We start from the raw sequence: 13,086 nt of genomic DNA on the forward strand, positions 1-13,086 counted from the left end.
CAGCAACAAATACACTACGAATATGCTTTTCATTAGTCAATTTAATGAATTTAATTTTGGTTCAAAATGTTAATTAAAACGTGTGCATTTCATTCTTATAAGGATGAAACTTAAAACACTTTTGATTCTCAAGTGTTATGTTAAATTACTAAAAGCAGAGTTGAAAAACAGAGTTAATCAGTGTGAAATCTAGGATCATGAGCCTGGGCTTGATTTTGATAATTATAATTAATTTTCCTATCTCTTTAAGAAAACAAAGGCTTAAAATCATGGTATTTATAGCTTTATTTGTGTTTAGGGAGAAAATTTTGAAGAAAACAAATGTACGAGGAAACAGAAAGGAAGTTTGTGTCAAAGAGAAAAACACTAAAGAAAAAGCTGCTAGACCAGATATTCCATCACTAGAAAATGAATGAGAATTTTATTATTTCTTGGCTTTTAAAAAATTTGCCCTTTGCCAAATCTAAGGATGTTGCCAACCTGGACGAAAAAGGATCCATTTTTCTACAAAACCACATTTAATAACATCCATGAAATTGACATTTTAGAACTATGGCAAAAAGCCAAATTAAAATTTATGGATTCCTAATCCCTAAATTCTGAGCCCGTTTTCTTAAGAAATACCTAAAATATACTTTAAAACGAACTCAATTAATCCAATTACAGAGGGTTTAAATAACACATACACACTGGATCTGTTTCCGTAAAACACAGCTGTTCTGTTATTTATATTTTGCTATTTTTTTAAATTAGAAATGTGGCTATATATATAAAGCAACTTTTAAAAAGAGTTAATCTGTTGTCTTCTGCATCATTAAATTTTTAAAAAGCCCCTACAACCAACCAGCTTGGAAATCTTATATTCATGCCTCTGAATATTGCTGCGGTTCTAACAAGGAAAGCAGCATATCCAGGTATTTAATGTAACAGAAACAAGGCACAGGCAGCAACTTGTATCCCCTGGCAGTTGACATGCTAATTTCTTCGCCTGCTCTCTCTCCCGCTCACTTCACCCCGCTTCACCAACCCCCTTCCACTCAAGACACGAGGCACCCCCTGGGCCACGGATGGTGCCTTGCGGGGAGTGAAGAGACGCCGGAAGAGCTAGGGCAGAGCGCGCGGTGCCCACACCTTTGGCCGCGGGGTGAGTGCGGGAGGCCGCCGCTGGCCTGGGAAGAGGGGAGCGGGTTAGGAGCGCGGGGTCGGAGCGGAACCCCTGCACCCCCGCTCCTCCCAGGACTAGGGATCTGCCGCTTGAGGCGGGGGCCCAAAGCCCCCCGCTGGGCCCGGGCGAGGATGGGCGGGCAGGAGGCGGAGCGCAGCGCGGCGCTGCGCTGGGCGGCGGGAAAGGGGCGGGGAGGACAGCTCAGGCTTAAGCGGGCAGAGGGACGGTGGCAGAACCTGCGGGCTAGGTGGGAGGCTCACCCACAGGGAGGAAGGGAAGCGAGGACCGCCGCTGCTGAGGAGCGAGGAGACGCTTGGAGTCCAGGGGTCAGGCCGCTGCCACCTCCTCCTGCAGCGGAGACAGCACAGCCAGCGGGCGCACTGGCCGCAACGGCAACCCTCCGCGCAGGTGGGCACCCCCGAGCGCGGCGCTCTGCCCCTTCTTGGACCGCCGCGGGCCGGATGCCCTCCTTTCCAGGCCACTGAGTTCGGGGGCGAGGGCTGGGCAGGTCTGGGGGTAGGAGGAAGGTGCACGGCTCCTTGGTGTGCACGCTTGTGCGCGCGCGCTGTGCTAGGTGGGGAAGAGGTGCGGGAAAGCAGCCTCCCTCAGGATTTACTCCCTCGGGTCTCGCTGTCCCCACCCCCACTCTCTTCTGACCAGCAGAGCTCTCGAGCGGCTTTAGAGAACTGCGACCCCCTCCCTCGTCCGCAATCTCGGTGGTGTGTGCACTTCGCCCCCCTCTTCACAATCCACACCCAGCAACCATCAGGACGCCCCCTGCTCTGTAGGAACCTTGGGAGAAGAGAGAGTGGTGGCAAGACCAGCCAGGGTGTGTTCGGGGAAGGCAGGAGTTGCTGGAGTATTGTCTGCCGGGGACGGTGCCTGAGCCCGCGCGCTCCCTCGCGCTTTCAGGGCCAGAGTTGGGGGGGGGGGGGCGGGCGCGGGGGGTTTGCTGAACTTATCTCCGAAGGCTGACTGTGCACATGCACTTGGCGACTTGTGCACGTTTGGACGAGGACTTAATGGAGGCACGTGGGAGCAGGATCGGTCGCTGGCGGGCCCCCAAAGAGCCTCTTGGCTCTTGGGATGGCCCAGCGCGTGTTCTGGGGTGGGAAGGAAGGGAGACTGTGAGTGTGTGTGAATGTCCGTCCTAGGGAGGAGAAGGAGGAGAGTGGCTCGAGGAGACTTGATTTTCTTGGATTTGCTGCCAGTCCTTAAACCAAACCAGGCTTTCGAGGCGCTAAAGTAAATTACCGGTAAGTGGATCTCAGGTGGCGATAAAAAGGACCCTGGGTTTGCTGGGGTAGTGGGCTCGGCGGGCATGCTCACCGGGTAGCTTTTGGCGCTATCTCGCCTAGGTGGTGGGGGTGGGAGTGTGAATGTGTCTTTGGCTTAAGGTGCTGGAGCTGGGGTACTTGTCCTGGGTAGACTGTGGGACTTGGAGGAGATAAAAAGCTGTGCGGCATGGTTATTCTCCATCAACTCTAGAATCTTCGGCGTCTGCCTCTTTATGTCTCGGTTTCTCTGTTCTCGCTCTGTCTCTCTCTCTGTGTGTCTCTCTCTCTCACACAAACACACACACACACACTCTGGTTTGGTCTGCCTGTCTCTGTCTCTCTCACGGCCACACACCCACCCGCACACCACACACACACACACACCCTGGTTTGGTCTGTTATTCTAAATTAACTCCAGAATCTCAGTGTCTGTCTGTCTGTCTGTCTCTCTCTCAATACACACACGTCCCTCTCATTTCGTGGCTGCTTTGACTCACTGGTAGTTCCTCATGGATTATTATTCATTGCTTGTTTTGCTCATGGATTTTTATTCACCTGACTTTTTTTTTTTTTAAGGAAAAGAAAGATCTACCTGTATTAAAATCTGTGGGAGGTCAGAAAGACCTTTCAGCACTCTTAATTTGCATTCAAATCAGGAACAGGGCATTATGACGGAAAATTTCCCACCTAACTACTGTTTAGATGGGACAAAGCTCTAGTTCATGGTAGAATTAATATTATTTTAAAGAGACATTTTACAACCATGTGACAAAGTAATCTGCCTGGATCTCTCTCTCTTTTCTTTGTGGTAATTTACATAATTTTTAATTACCCGATTAACAAAGTGGTCAAGTTGTCTCCTAATTTTAAAGGACAGGTCTTGAAATGGTTGTAGGTTGGCATGTGGATGGGTTCTGTGACTCCATCTCTTTCTTTAATGAACTGATCAGAGTGGTGTTGATTTGAGACTTACGTATGTTTCAATTTCTAAGTAATTTATCAAACCACTGGGGGAGGGGGACCTAGAAATTTTCGATGCAGAGGAGAAAGACCGCATTTATCTCTTGGAGCAGATATTTTGCCACTTCCCTCCCAATTGTCCCTGTTAGATGCCTAGAAAAGATGCATGGTTGATGAATAATACATGGTTTATTTCTCTTTTATGTCTACAGGTGGCAGTGTAGAAGCCAAAACGGGAGCTTCCAGAAGTGGTTTCTGAAAAATAAGAGTGAATATACATGAGTAAGCAAGCACAAGAATCTGAAAAACCACAGGTATGTAGAACAATTAATCCACCTATCCGGCTTTGTAATTATTGCATTCCAGTATCTTGACATTTGTATAGACTTTTATGAAGTGAAATGTATTTTGAGGTATTCTCAAAGAAGAAAACAAGTGTATTCTATTTCAGACAATATACTTAAATAAAAATACTCCATGCCATTATATTGTAGTACTTTTTACTGTTCTAGAAGAGAAGCATTGTTTATCCATTGTGACCATGTGGCTTTGCATTTAGCCAGTTGTTGCTTGATACTTGCTCTTAAAAACACTTTTCCTGAAACTATATAAAACTACCAATTGTTCTGAATAATTTCATTTGGGACACTGTTAACAAAGGCACCCTCTTGAGCCAGCATAACAGTATCTGATTTTTACAAAAACTGTGTCTCGCTGTTGACCTGACATCACTTATCAGAATACCTACGCATTAGGTATTCTGTTTTTAACCATATTGTCATTTTTCTCCACCTACCTAGCTGCTTTTCCAAGCCAAACATATAAGAGGTTCCTTCATAATTCACCCACTTGACTGAACAAATAACAGGTTTAATATGGGATCAAAGACAATCAATTTCATGAAGTTTTTCGTTGTGACACAATTCAAAAGATTTTGCCTGTGATTATCATTAAAATATAAAGTTTTTCATATTAAAGGCCTTTTTCCACAACTAGGTAACATACTGTTATGAATGGTAGAAGAAACCAGACGGGGTAGAAAGTTCATTTTTTGGATTTTTATTTTCTTTCCTTAGAATTCTGGGCCGGAGCTAATGGTGCTCTCACAGGGAAGCTCAAGTTATTGTTCTGTTGACTGTATAAGTGTCAGGCATCAAAATGGCCGGTAAAGAGAATGAAGCTTTCTCTTTCCTTGGAGGTGCATGCGTTCAGCACAATACTGGAATGTGGTGATATCTTGTGATTTTTGACGTTCTGCTTTTACAGCGGAGGAGGGATTTGTTTAGCCCCTGCCAACAAGGATGTAAAACAAAATCAGATGCTGTTCTGGAAGCTTTAAAAGATCAAATTGGACACTTCCCAGTAGAAAGCAAATTGGGAGCTCTGAGTCAGAAAGTATAGACTAAACTAAAGACTAAAAGATTAAAAGGCTCCATGGATATAGAATGTCAGGAAAGCTCTTGGGCATTTAGGAACACGGAAGTTTGCACTGCATGGGACTTAGGTTCATTATCTAACTCAAGAAACTGGGAAGTAACTACTCATCCCCCAACGTGTCTAAGAGAAATAGGGCCTCGAATCTTCTAAATTAGAAAGGAAAAGAGCAAAGTTGAGCTTATAACCCTTTCTTGAATTATAGCATTCACATTATACAGACGTAAGGTGCTTTAGAGATATTTTATTTTTGAGGCATAACATACATATAGTAAAATGTGTAAAATACGTTAATCTAAAGTGTACTCCTCAATGAATTTTTACATGTGTATACACCCGTTTGACCACCATCCAGGTCAAGATGTAGAACATTTCCAGCACCCTAGGAGATTTTCTACTCTTTCCCCTTCTGGTCACTTTCATTCCCCTTCCAACCTGAAGGTAACCACATCATGATTTTTTTTTTTCACATTGTGATTTTTTTAAAACTCCATCCACTAGTTCTGTCTGCTGTTAAGCTCCATATAAATAGTATCGTATGGAAGGGATTTTTGTGTCTATCTTCTTTCACATAATGTAATGTCTATGAGATTCCTCCATGTTACTGTGTGTATTAGTTCATTCTAGTCTGTTGTTGAGTAGTAATTCCATTGTATGGATATACCACAATTTGTTTATGCAGTCTCCTGTTGGATCTGTGGACTCTTCCCATTGTGTGGCTAATATGAATAAAGCACTGTGAACGTTCTTGCTTATGTTTTTTTTTTTTTTAAAGATTTTATTTTTTCCTTTTTCTCCCCAAAGCCCTCCGGTACATAGTTGTGTATTCTTCGTTGTGGGTTCTTCTAGTTGTGGCATGTGGGACGCTGCCTCAGCGTGGTCTGATGAACAGTGCCATGTCCGCGCCCAGGATTCTAACCAACAAAACACTGGGCTGCCTGCAGCGCAGCGCGCGAACTTAACCACTTGGCCACAGGGCCAGCCCCGTTGCTTATGTTTTTTGGTGGACATGCCCACTCCTTTCTCTTGAGTATATACGTATGAATGGAGTTGCTGGGTCATAGAGTAGGCTTATATTTAGCTTTCGTAGATATTTCCAAACAGTATTCCAAAGTAGTTATACCAATATAAATTCCACCAGTAGTGTACAACAGTTCCAGTTGCTCTACATTTCCACTTGGTTCTGTCGGTCTTTTTAATCTTAGCTATTTTGGTGAGGGCATAGTAGTACCTTCTGTGGGTTTTTAAAAAATTTTAATTGTGGTAAAATATATATAATGTAAAATTTACCATTGTAATAATTTTTAAGTGTATAGTTAGTGGTGTTAAGGACCTTTACATTGTTGTGTAACCATCACCACCATTGATCTCCAGAATTCTTTTTATCTTGCAAAACTGAAACCGTACCCATTAAACAATAAATCCCCATTCTCCCTTCCTTCAGCCCCTGGCAACCACCGTTCTGCTTTCTGTCTCTGTGAATTTGATTACTTTAAGTACCTCATACAAGTAGAACCATAGAATATTTGTTCTTTTGTGACTGGCTTATTTCACTTAGCATAATGTCCTTAAGATTCATCTGTTGTAGCATGCGTCAGAATTTCCTTCCTTTTTAAGGCTGAATAATATTCCATTGTATGAATATACCACATTTTGTTTATCCATTTGTCAATCGGTGGACACTTGGGTTGCAGCCACCTTTCAACTATTGTGAATAATGCTGCTATGAACATGAGTGTACAAATATTTCTTTGAGACCCTGTTTTCAAATTTTGGGGGTATATTGCTAGATCATATGGTAATTCTGTTTTAATTTTTTGAGGAGCCACCATACTGTTTTCCATAGTGGCTGCACCATTTTACATTCCCAACAGTGTACAAGGGTTCCAATTTCTCCACATCCTCACCAACACTTGTTATTTTCTGTTGTTTTTTTTTTTTGATAGTAGCTGTCGTAGTGGGTTTGAGGTGGTCCTTATGGTTTTAATTTGTGTTTCCTGGTGAGTAATGTTGTTAAATGCCATTTCATATACTTATTGACGTTTGGATATCTTTTTGTGAAATTCCTGTTAAAATCTTTTGCCCATTTTTGAATTGAATTGTTTCTTTACTTCTTTGTCAGAGTTCTTTTATATTCTATGTATGAGTCCTTTGTCAAATATATGTACAGTCATGTGCTACATAATGATGTTTTGGTCAACGATGGACCACGTATACAAAGGTGGTCCCATAAGATGAGTACCATAGAGTCTAGGTATGTAGTAGGCTATACTATCTAGGTTTGTGTGAATACACTCTATTTGCACAATGATGAAATTGCCTCATGACGCTTGACTGTATTACAAATATTTTCTCCCAGTCTGTGGCTTGCCTTTTCACTGTCTTCATGGTATCTTTTGAAGGTTTTTAATGAAGTCCAGTTATCAGTTTTTTTCTCTTATGGCTATTGCTTTTTGTGTTCTCTTCATGAAATCTTTGCCTACTTTGGAGTTATTTTTTTCAAATTCCCTTTTAGTTACTGAAAATATATAAAGGCAGTCTGTTTGGAAGATGAAGTAAATTAACTATAAGCATATTTTCAAATAAGTGCCCTAAGAATGAAAGTTGATGCTGTTCCTTGCTGCAGCAGGTTCCAGAGAAGGAGTTTGGAGAAGCCTGTTTTTCAATAAGATACATGGACACAGATGCTGTTACTCAAGTGGTTCCCGTTTCTGTCTCCCCCAGACACTGATTATGTCCTCAGGGCCCCTCTAGAGTGGAGGAACCCGAGGGAACAGCCTGGTAATGACTTGACTAGAGGAAAGAATGTGGCAAAATGGATTGATATCCACTTTTCCTTAGTTTGTAACCCATAATTGCTGAATGATCCTTCATCTCCCCTCTTGCATCCCTAAGGAGAGTTGCTGCTGTTTAGTGCTACTTCTTTTCTTTGCTTTTGAAACATCAATGTCCCTCAGGATTCTGCCATTAATTAGCTTTTTCTCTTCTCCATATACATCTTTTCCTCGAATGCCCTGCATTCACATTCATTTTCATGTCTTGAGCTGTCTCTCCCCCTCTGCCCTGTGTTCTAAAGATTCGCCAGGTCTTTATCTGACTTGTGCCACCTGTCCCTCAACAGAAGGTCCAGATTTGTATCCTTATCTGACTCCTGGACATCTCCCACTAGATATCCCATAGGTGCCTTTATAAAAATCACGTGTTCTTCCTCTCCAGTCTCCTCTTCTGCTTTCCTGCCTTAATATATTTGCCGTTAATCTGGGATCCCAAAGTAGAAATCTTGGCACTGTCCCCAATCTCCCCACACAATTATATCACCCCCACAGCCCATATTTAGTTGGTTGTCAAGGCTGCTGGGTCTTTCTCCTGTCTCTGAAATATCTTTCAAAGGCATCTTCTCTTCCCTATATTCACTACCTTTTGGTTCAGGTCCCCTTTAGAATTGTTGGAATAGCCTCCCTGATTTTTACTCTTGCCTCTAATCCTCTGCTTCATATCAGCTTTCTTTTCCTAAAACACAGATTTAATCATGTCATTTCCTACTTAAAATGATTTGCAGCTCTCCACAGCCTACAAGAGGTATTCAAATCCGTTAATATAATTTACAGTATGACACCCTTCATTATTTGCCTTCAACCTGCTTTTCCTGCTCCATCATCTGCCATTTCCTCCCCACACTCCATCTGTCCTAAACTATTTTTCACTCTTAGAACATTAGAACATTCCTTGAGCTGTTTCCTGTATCTGTGCTTTTGCATATGCTGTTTGTTCTACTTCTGATGTCCATTCCTGTCCACTGGTGATGTACTATTTTTTTCTTTAAAAAGCAGCTCAAATATGGCTTCTTCTTTGACTGAGCCTTCCTATCCTCTAAGTAGATGTTGTTATTCATACTTCTTTTAATGTAGATAGAAGAGATGACTCCATAATTGCAGGCACTATTGCATATTAATCTTTGTACCCCCAATGACTATAGAGAGCACTACTTCAAATATAGAAGGCATTTAGTAAGTGTTTACTGAATGAATAATTCGTAAAGAATCCATTCCTTTATCAGTTGGCTTTTGCTGCTTAACAAACCACCACAATATTGGTTTGGTTAGCAGGTTAAAACAACCAGCATTTAGTTAGCTTTTGATTCTGTGGGTTGGCAATTTGGGCAGGATTCAGCTGGGCAGTTCTTTAGATCTGGGCAGGTTTTCTACTGGGTGGGGTGGGAGCTGGCTCTTCTAGGATGGCCTCAGCTCCTCTCCACATGGTTTCCAATCTATAACCAGGCTAGCCTGGGCTTGTTCACACTCTGGGTGGCGGGGTTCTAAGAGAGAGTGCAGAGGCATGCAAGGCCTCTTGAGGCCTAGGCCTGCAACTGGCACAAGGTTACTTTCTCTGAATTTTGTTAGCCAAAACAGGTCACAAAGCCAGCCCTGATTCAGGAGGTGGGGAAATAAATAGATTACATCTCTGGAAGTGAGGGGCTGCAGTCATGTTGCAAGGAGCACAGAGAAAGGAGAGTAATTGCAGCCATTTTTATGAGTAATCTACTGCACTTACCTAGGAACAGGAATATAAGATTAGACCAGGTTTAGTCCAGAGGGTTGATTCCACTTAGGTCACCAGCAGGGAGGACAGTTTTGATCCTGACTAATTGTGTCTAATTGCATCTAAGATGAGCCCAACCAAGATGGCCCCATGGTTCCTAGTGATACTGACGCTAGGCTTTTAGGCTGTCTGTGTAAAAGAAAGTGACAAGAGGCCAAACCAAAGTCTCAGACAAGGTTTTACCGGGACTTATGCTCAAGCACAAGGGAGACAGCACAGGAGAAGTGGCTCTCTGGCTGGCTCCTGGAAGGGAGTCACCTGGAGTCTTTTATGGGGTGAAGAGAGCGGACTGGCATCATGATTCCCCTCTGTTAGAGGCGTTCTGCTTCCCTCTTCCTGGTGGTATCTTCTTTGCGTGTCTTCGCATGCCGCCTCAGGGTTGCAGTCCCTGCCCCTGCCCAGTAGGTCCAACATGACGGCGTTGCTCACTACTGCCACCCCAGAAAGGTCATATAGTGGTCATCTCCAGGCTTTGTGTGCATCCGGGAGTCAGGTCCACTGCTTGGGAGAAGTTTTGCGGTTGGAATGTTGCACATCTTGACTTCAAAAATAGCTGGGCTTGGAGGTGCCAAACCTTGTGGTTAAGGGTGAGGGGCAGAGTCCTGTCTCTATTCAGGCTCATTAGCATCCTCCTTTGGCCCTCCTCTTAAGTCCTCTGTCCTTATCCTTTTATGCAAAGCATATTTAAGACAGCCCCAGTTTCATTTTAGCCTTGATGAAGTACCATTGGTGTTGTGGGATGGGGAAGTTGCTCCAGTACTGGAAAAAGGAGAAATCTCTCTCTCTCTTCTTCATTCTGGAAGCTGCTGTGGATACCCTTGGGCATTGGGGACCTTCTCATTATGGAGCACCCTTGAGTATTTACATTGATTTGTCTCTAGCATCTGATTTAAAAGGCATTTTGGGGAAAGGAGAATGTCAGGAAATGAAAAGAGACCTGATTGATTGGGGCTGTTCATCTCTGTTCTCCCTCAGCATGTGTGGAAAATGAAGGGATCCTCCTACTGAGAAACACTAGTAGTTTACCCAGTCTTAATGTCTGTGTCCTTTTCCAGCTGTTACAAACTATTCAGAGTGGAAATGTGAATTTAAATGTTTCTGATTCCTACCTATTAAAGATTCCTTTTTAAGGACTAGAGTACATTAGGAGGAAGTATAGTTACAATATACACGTAGGTGCTTAGTTGAAATATACGTGAAGTGTATATTAATAAGTATATTTAGTAAAACATACATGAAGTGACCCTGATTTTCCAGACATAGTATAGTAACCGTGGATAGGTTTGAGTTTTTCCAGAACTTGGTGTTAGCACACATCTGTATGTTTTAGTAGAGCTGTTAGAAATAGCTAAAGAAAACAGATACAAATTTTACCTCGTTCAAGTCCAGTTCTACTAATCCTAGAGATGCAGATGAACTGTGAAGTGACCAAAAGGCATAAAAGAATAGGAGGCACTTCAAGAGCTTTAAGACCCCTTATGACCTCTCACGTGTTGTCCTCCTGCCTGTGCCACTCCTAGATTGGCCATTGACACAGGTAGAGGCATGAAAAATCCACAACCTGAGTAATCCTCTGTCAAAATAACAGATGTGCTACTATTTATGAGCGAAAATAGAACTTTCACTTATGTTAAAAAATATCTTCTTGAAATTTATTCTTATGGCATGCTTTCTTTTATTTGTCAAAAACAAAAGATTTAGTTCATATCTCACTTCCTATGCCCTATTTATAGATCAGTTCCTTATTGAATCTATGTATGTGCTGTTTATTTAAAATGACAACACAAATTCAAATGGCCATAGTTCAATATTTTTAGAAGATCATGACAATTCTGGGTTACCAAATCAGTATTTTTATCTATTAATTTATTAAATCAAAGAATTTTAACAGATTGAAATAGGATACTAATTGAAATTCAGGGTCTTTTTTTCCCTTTTTTTTCAGTCCTTTGTTGTACTTTGGAGGGGAGAGAGTCCCGGGTCAGCTCACCCCGCCATTTTGCTCCCTGACCCGAAATAGGATACTAATTGAGATGCATTTGCAGGTACTCATGCTTTGTTTTTCTAATTTAGAACTAGTTTTATATTATTGACAGTAGTGTAAAATATTTTATATACTATATTCCCAACGTGTTGCATAATGTGAATTCTCCTTAAGTTATATTTACTGATGTATAAATACATAGTGTATATGTATTACAGTTGGCCCTCTGTACTGTAGTCTATATGTACTACAGTTGGCCTTCCATATACGGGAATGTGAAACCCACAGATGCGGAGGGTTGACTCTATTCATAGTACTATGCCATTTTATATAAGGGACTTGAGCATGCACAGATTTTGGTATCTGCAGGGGTTCCTGGAACCAGCCTGCCATGGATACTGAGGGACGACTGTATACTCTGGAGAGAGAGAGAGAGGGAGGGAGAGAGAGAACCCATACATCCTCTAGCCTAAGGTTAAAATGCTAGCAGAAGCTATATGAAAATCATGAGTAAGTGTAGAGCAGATGTTTATTGAAACAGCCACTTAGGACAGTGACTTGAGTTCCATCAAGGATTACTGTTTAAGAAGTATTTACATTGAGGAAGGTTGTGATAGTGAAAAGACTGATGAATTCAAGGTGGTAGTTTTAGAAGGAGCCTCTGGTGCCACACTGACTAGTGTTAATGGGCACACTGTTGGATTTTAAAAGGGGATTTAAAAACATGCACATTTAAGATGGACTAGATGGTGATCAGTCACTCTCCTATCTTTTGAATACTAATCCCCATGTTGGAAAATATTTAAAATGATTTGCCTGTTTTGTAAATGCTATGGTTTTGTTCCTGATTAATTATGATAGCAAAATTTTCTTATTGTCGTGGCATTGTCAGTATTTTAGGTTTGTGAAAGGAGTCTTGGGCACAGAGGTTGGCATCCAGGGCTGCAGAGGCTGCTTTGCCTGTCTGCTAGCCCAGCTGTGTGTGCAGGAGGGTCTTGGACCATGTTTTGACGATGAAAACAAAAACAAAACATGGCAGGTATTTGACCAGGAAAATATAATGGAGGAAAACAATGGAGTCTTAATGAACTTCCTAAAATGGAAGAGGTATGATTGCTTTAGCTAATCATGATGCCTCAGATTTCTGCAGGAGAAAGAACAGAGGATATTTTTCCTTAAAACAGCTTGTGAGAACTAAAAAACCATGTGTACTGAGGGGACACCATGTCCTCTGGTGATAAGGAATCTATGCAGAGGATCAGCAATTGTTTTCTCTTTACCTCCAAAGATGGCATTGTGGGATCTTTTCCCTTAGTCATCATCGTGTATGATGATACTATGCATGTTTTTACCCATGTTATGGAAAAAGGCCTTGAGACTCACAGAAATAACTTGACTGCTGTGGCTTAAGTGATAGTCCCTGGTCACACCTTTCTCTACCTCTTTGACACAGTGTTTTGGCTCTGCGTGTGAACCTCAAGTGTAGCCATAGAGTGAGTGACTGAGTGAGTGAGTGAAAGAGAGAGAGAGAGAGAGAGTGTGTGTGTGTATAAGGACTCTTCCCAGTGATGATATTGGGTTCCCACATCTACATGGTCAGAGTAAATGAGTACCTATCTAGTGTGTTGTATTTTGAATCACCAGCAGTAATTTTCCATCGCTATCAG

The 13,086-nt window shown here is 42.2% G+C and overlaps 1 protein-coding gene across 9 annotated transcripts in view; it reads left to right on the top strand.

Moving 5' to 3' along the window:
• Positions 1-382: 382 nt before the first annotated feature.
• Positions 383-13,086, top strand: part of LOC106825838 (uncharacterized) — a 49,440-nt gene continuing 36,736 nt past the window's right edge. Inside the window, exons 1-5 of one of the 9 annotated variants that reach the window (XR_011499814.1) lie at positions 383-1,573; positions 1,829-1,994; positions 2,320-2,421; positions 3,615-3,716; positions 4,479-8,131. Coding sequence is in view for 2 of the 9 variants with exons in the window: in XM_070502790.1 (XP_070358891.1) it covers positions 973-1,573; positions 2,320-2,414 (696 nt within the window). In the remaining 7 variants the exon portion in view is untranslated. The other 8 variants (XR_011499812.1, XR_011499815.1, XR_011499813.1 and 5 more) reach the window with 8 other exon arrangements.

The sequence above is a fragment of the Equus asinus genome, chromosome X (genome assembly GCF_041296235.1).
Source record: "Equus asinus isolate D_3611 breed Donkey chromosome X, EquAss-T2T_v2, whole genome shotgun sequence".
Taxonomy (NCBI): Eukaryota; Metazoa; Chordata; class Mammalia; order Perissodactyla; family Equidae; genus Equus; species Equus asinus.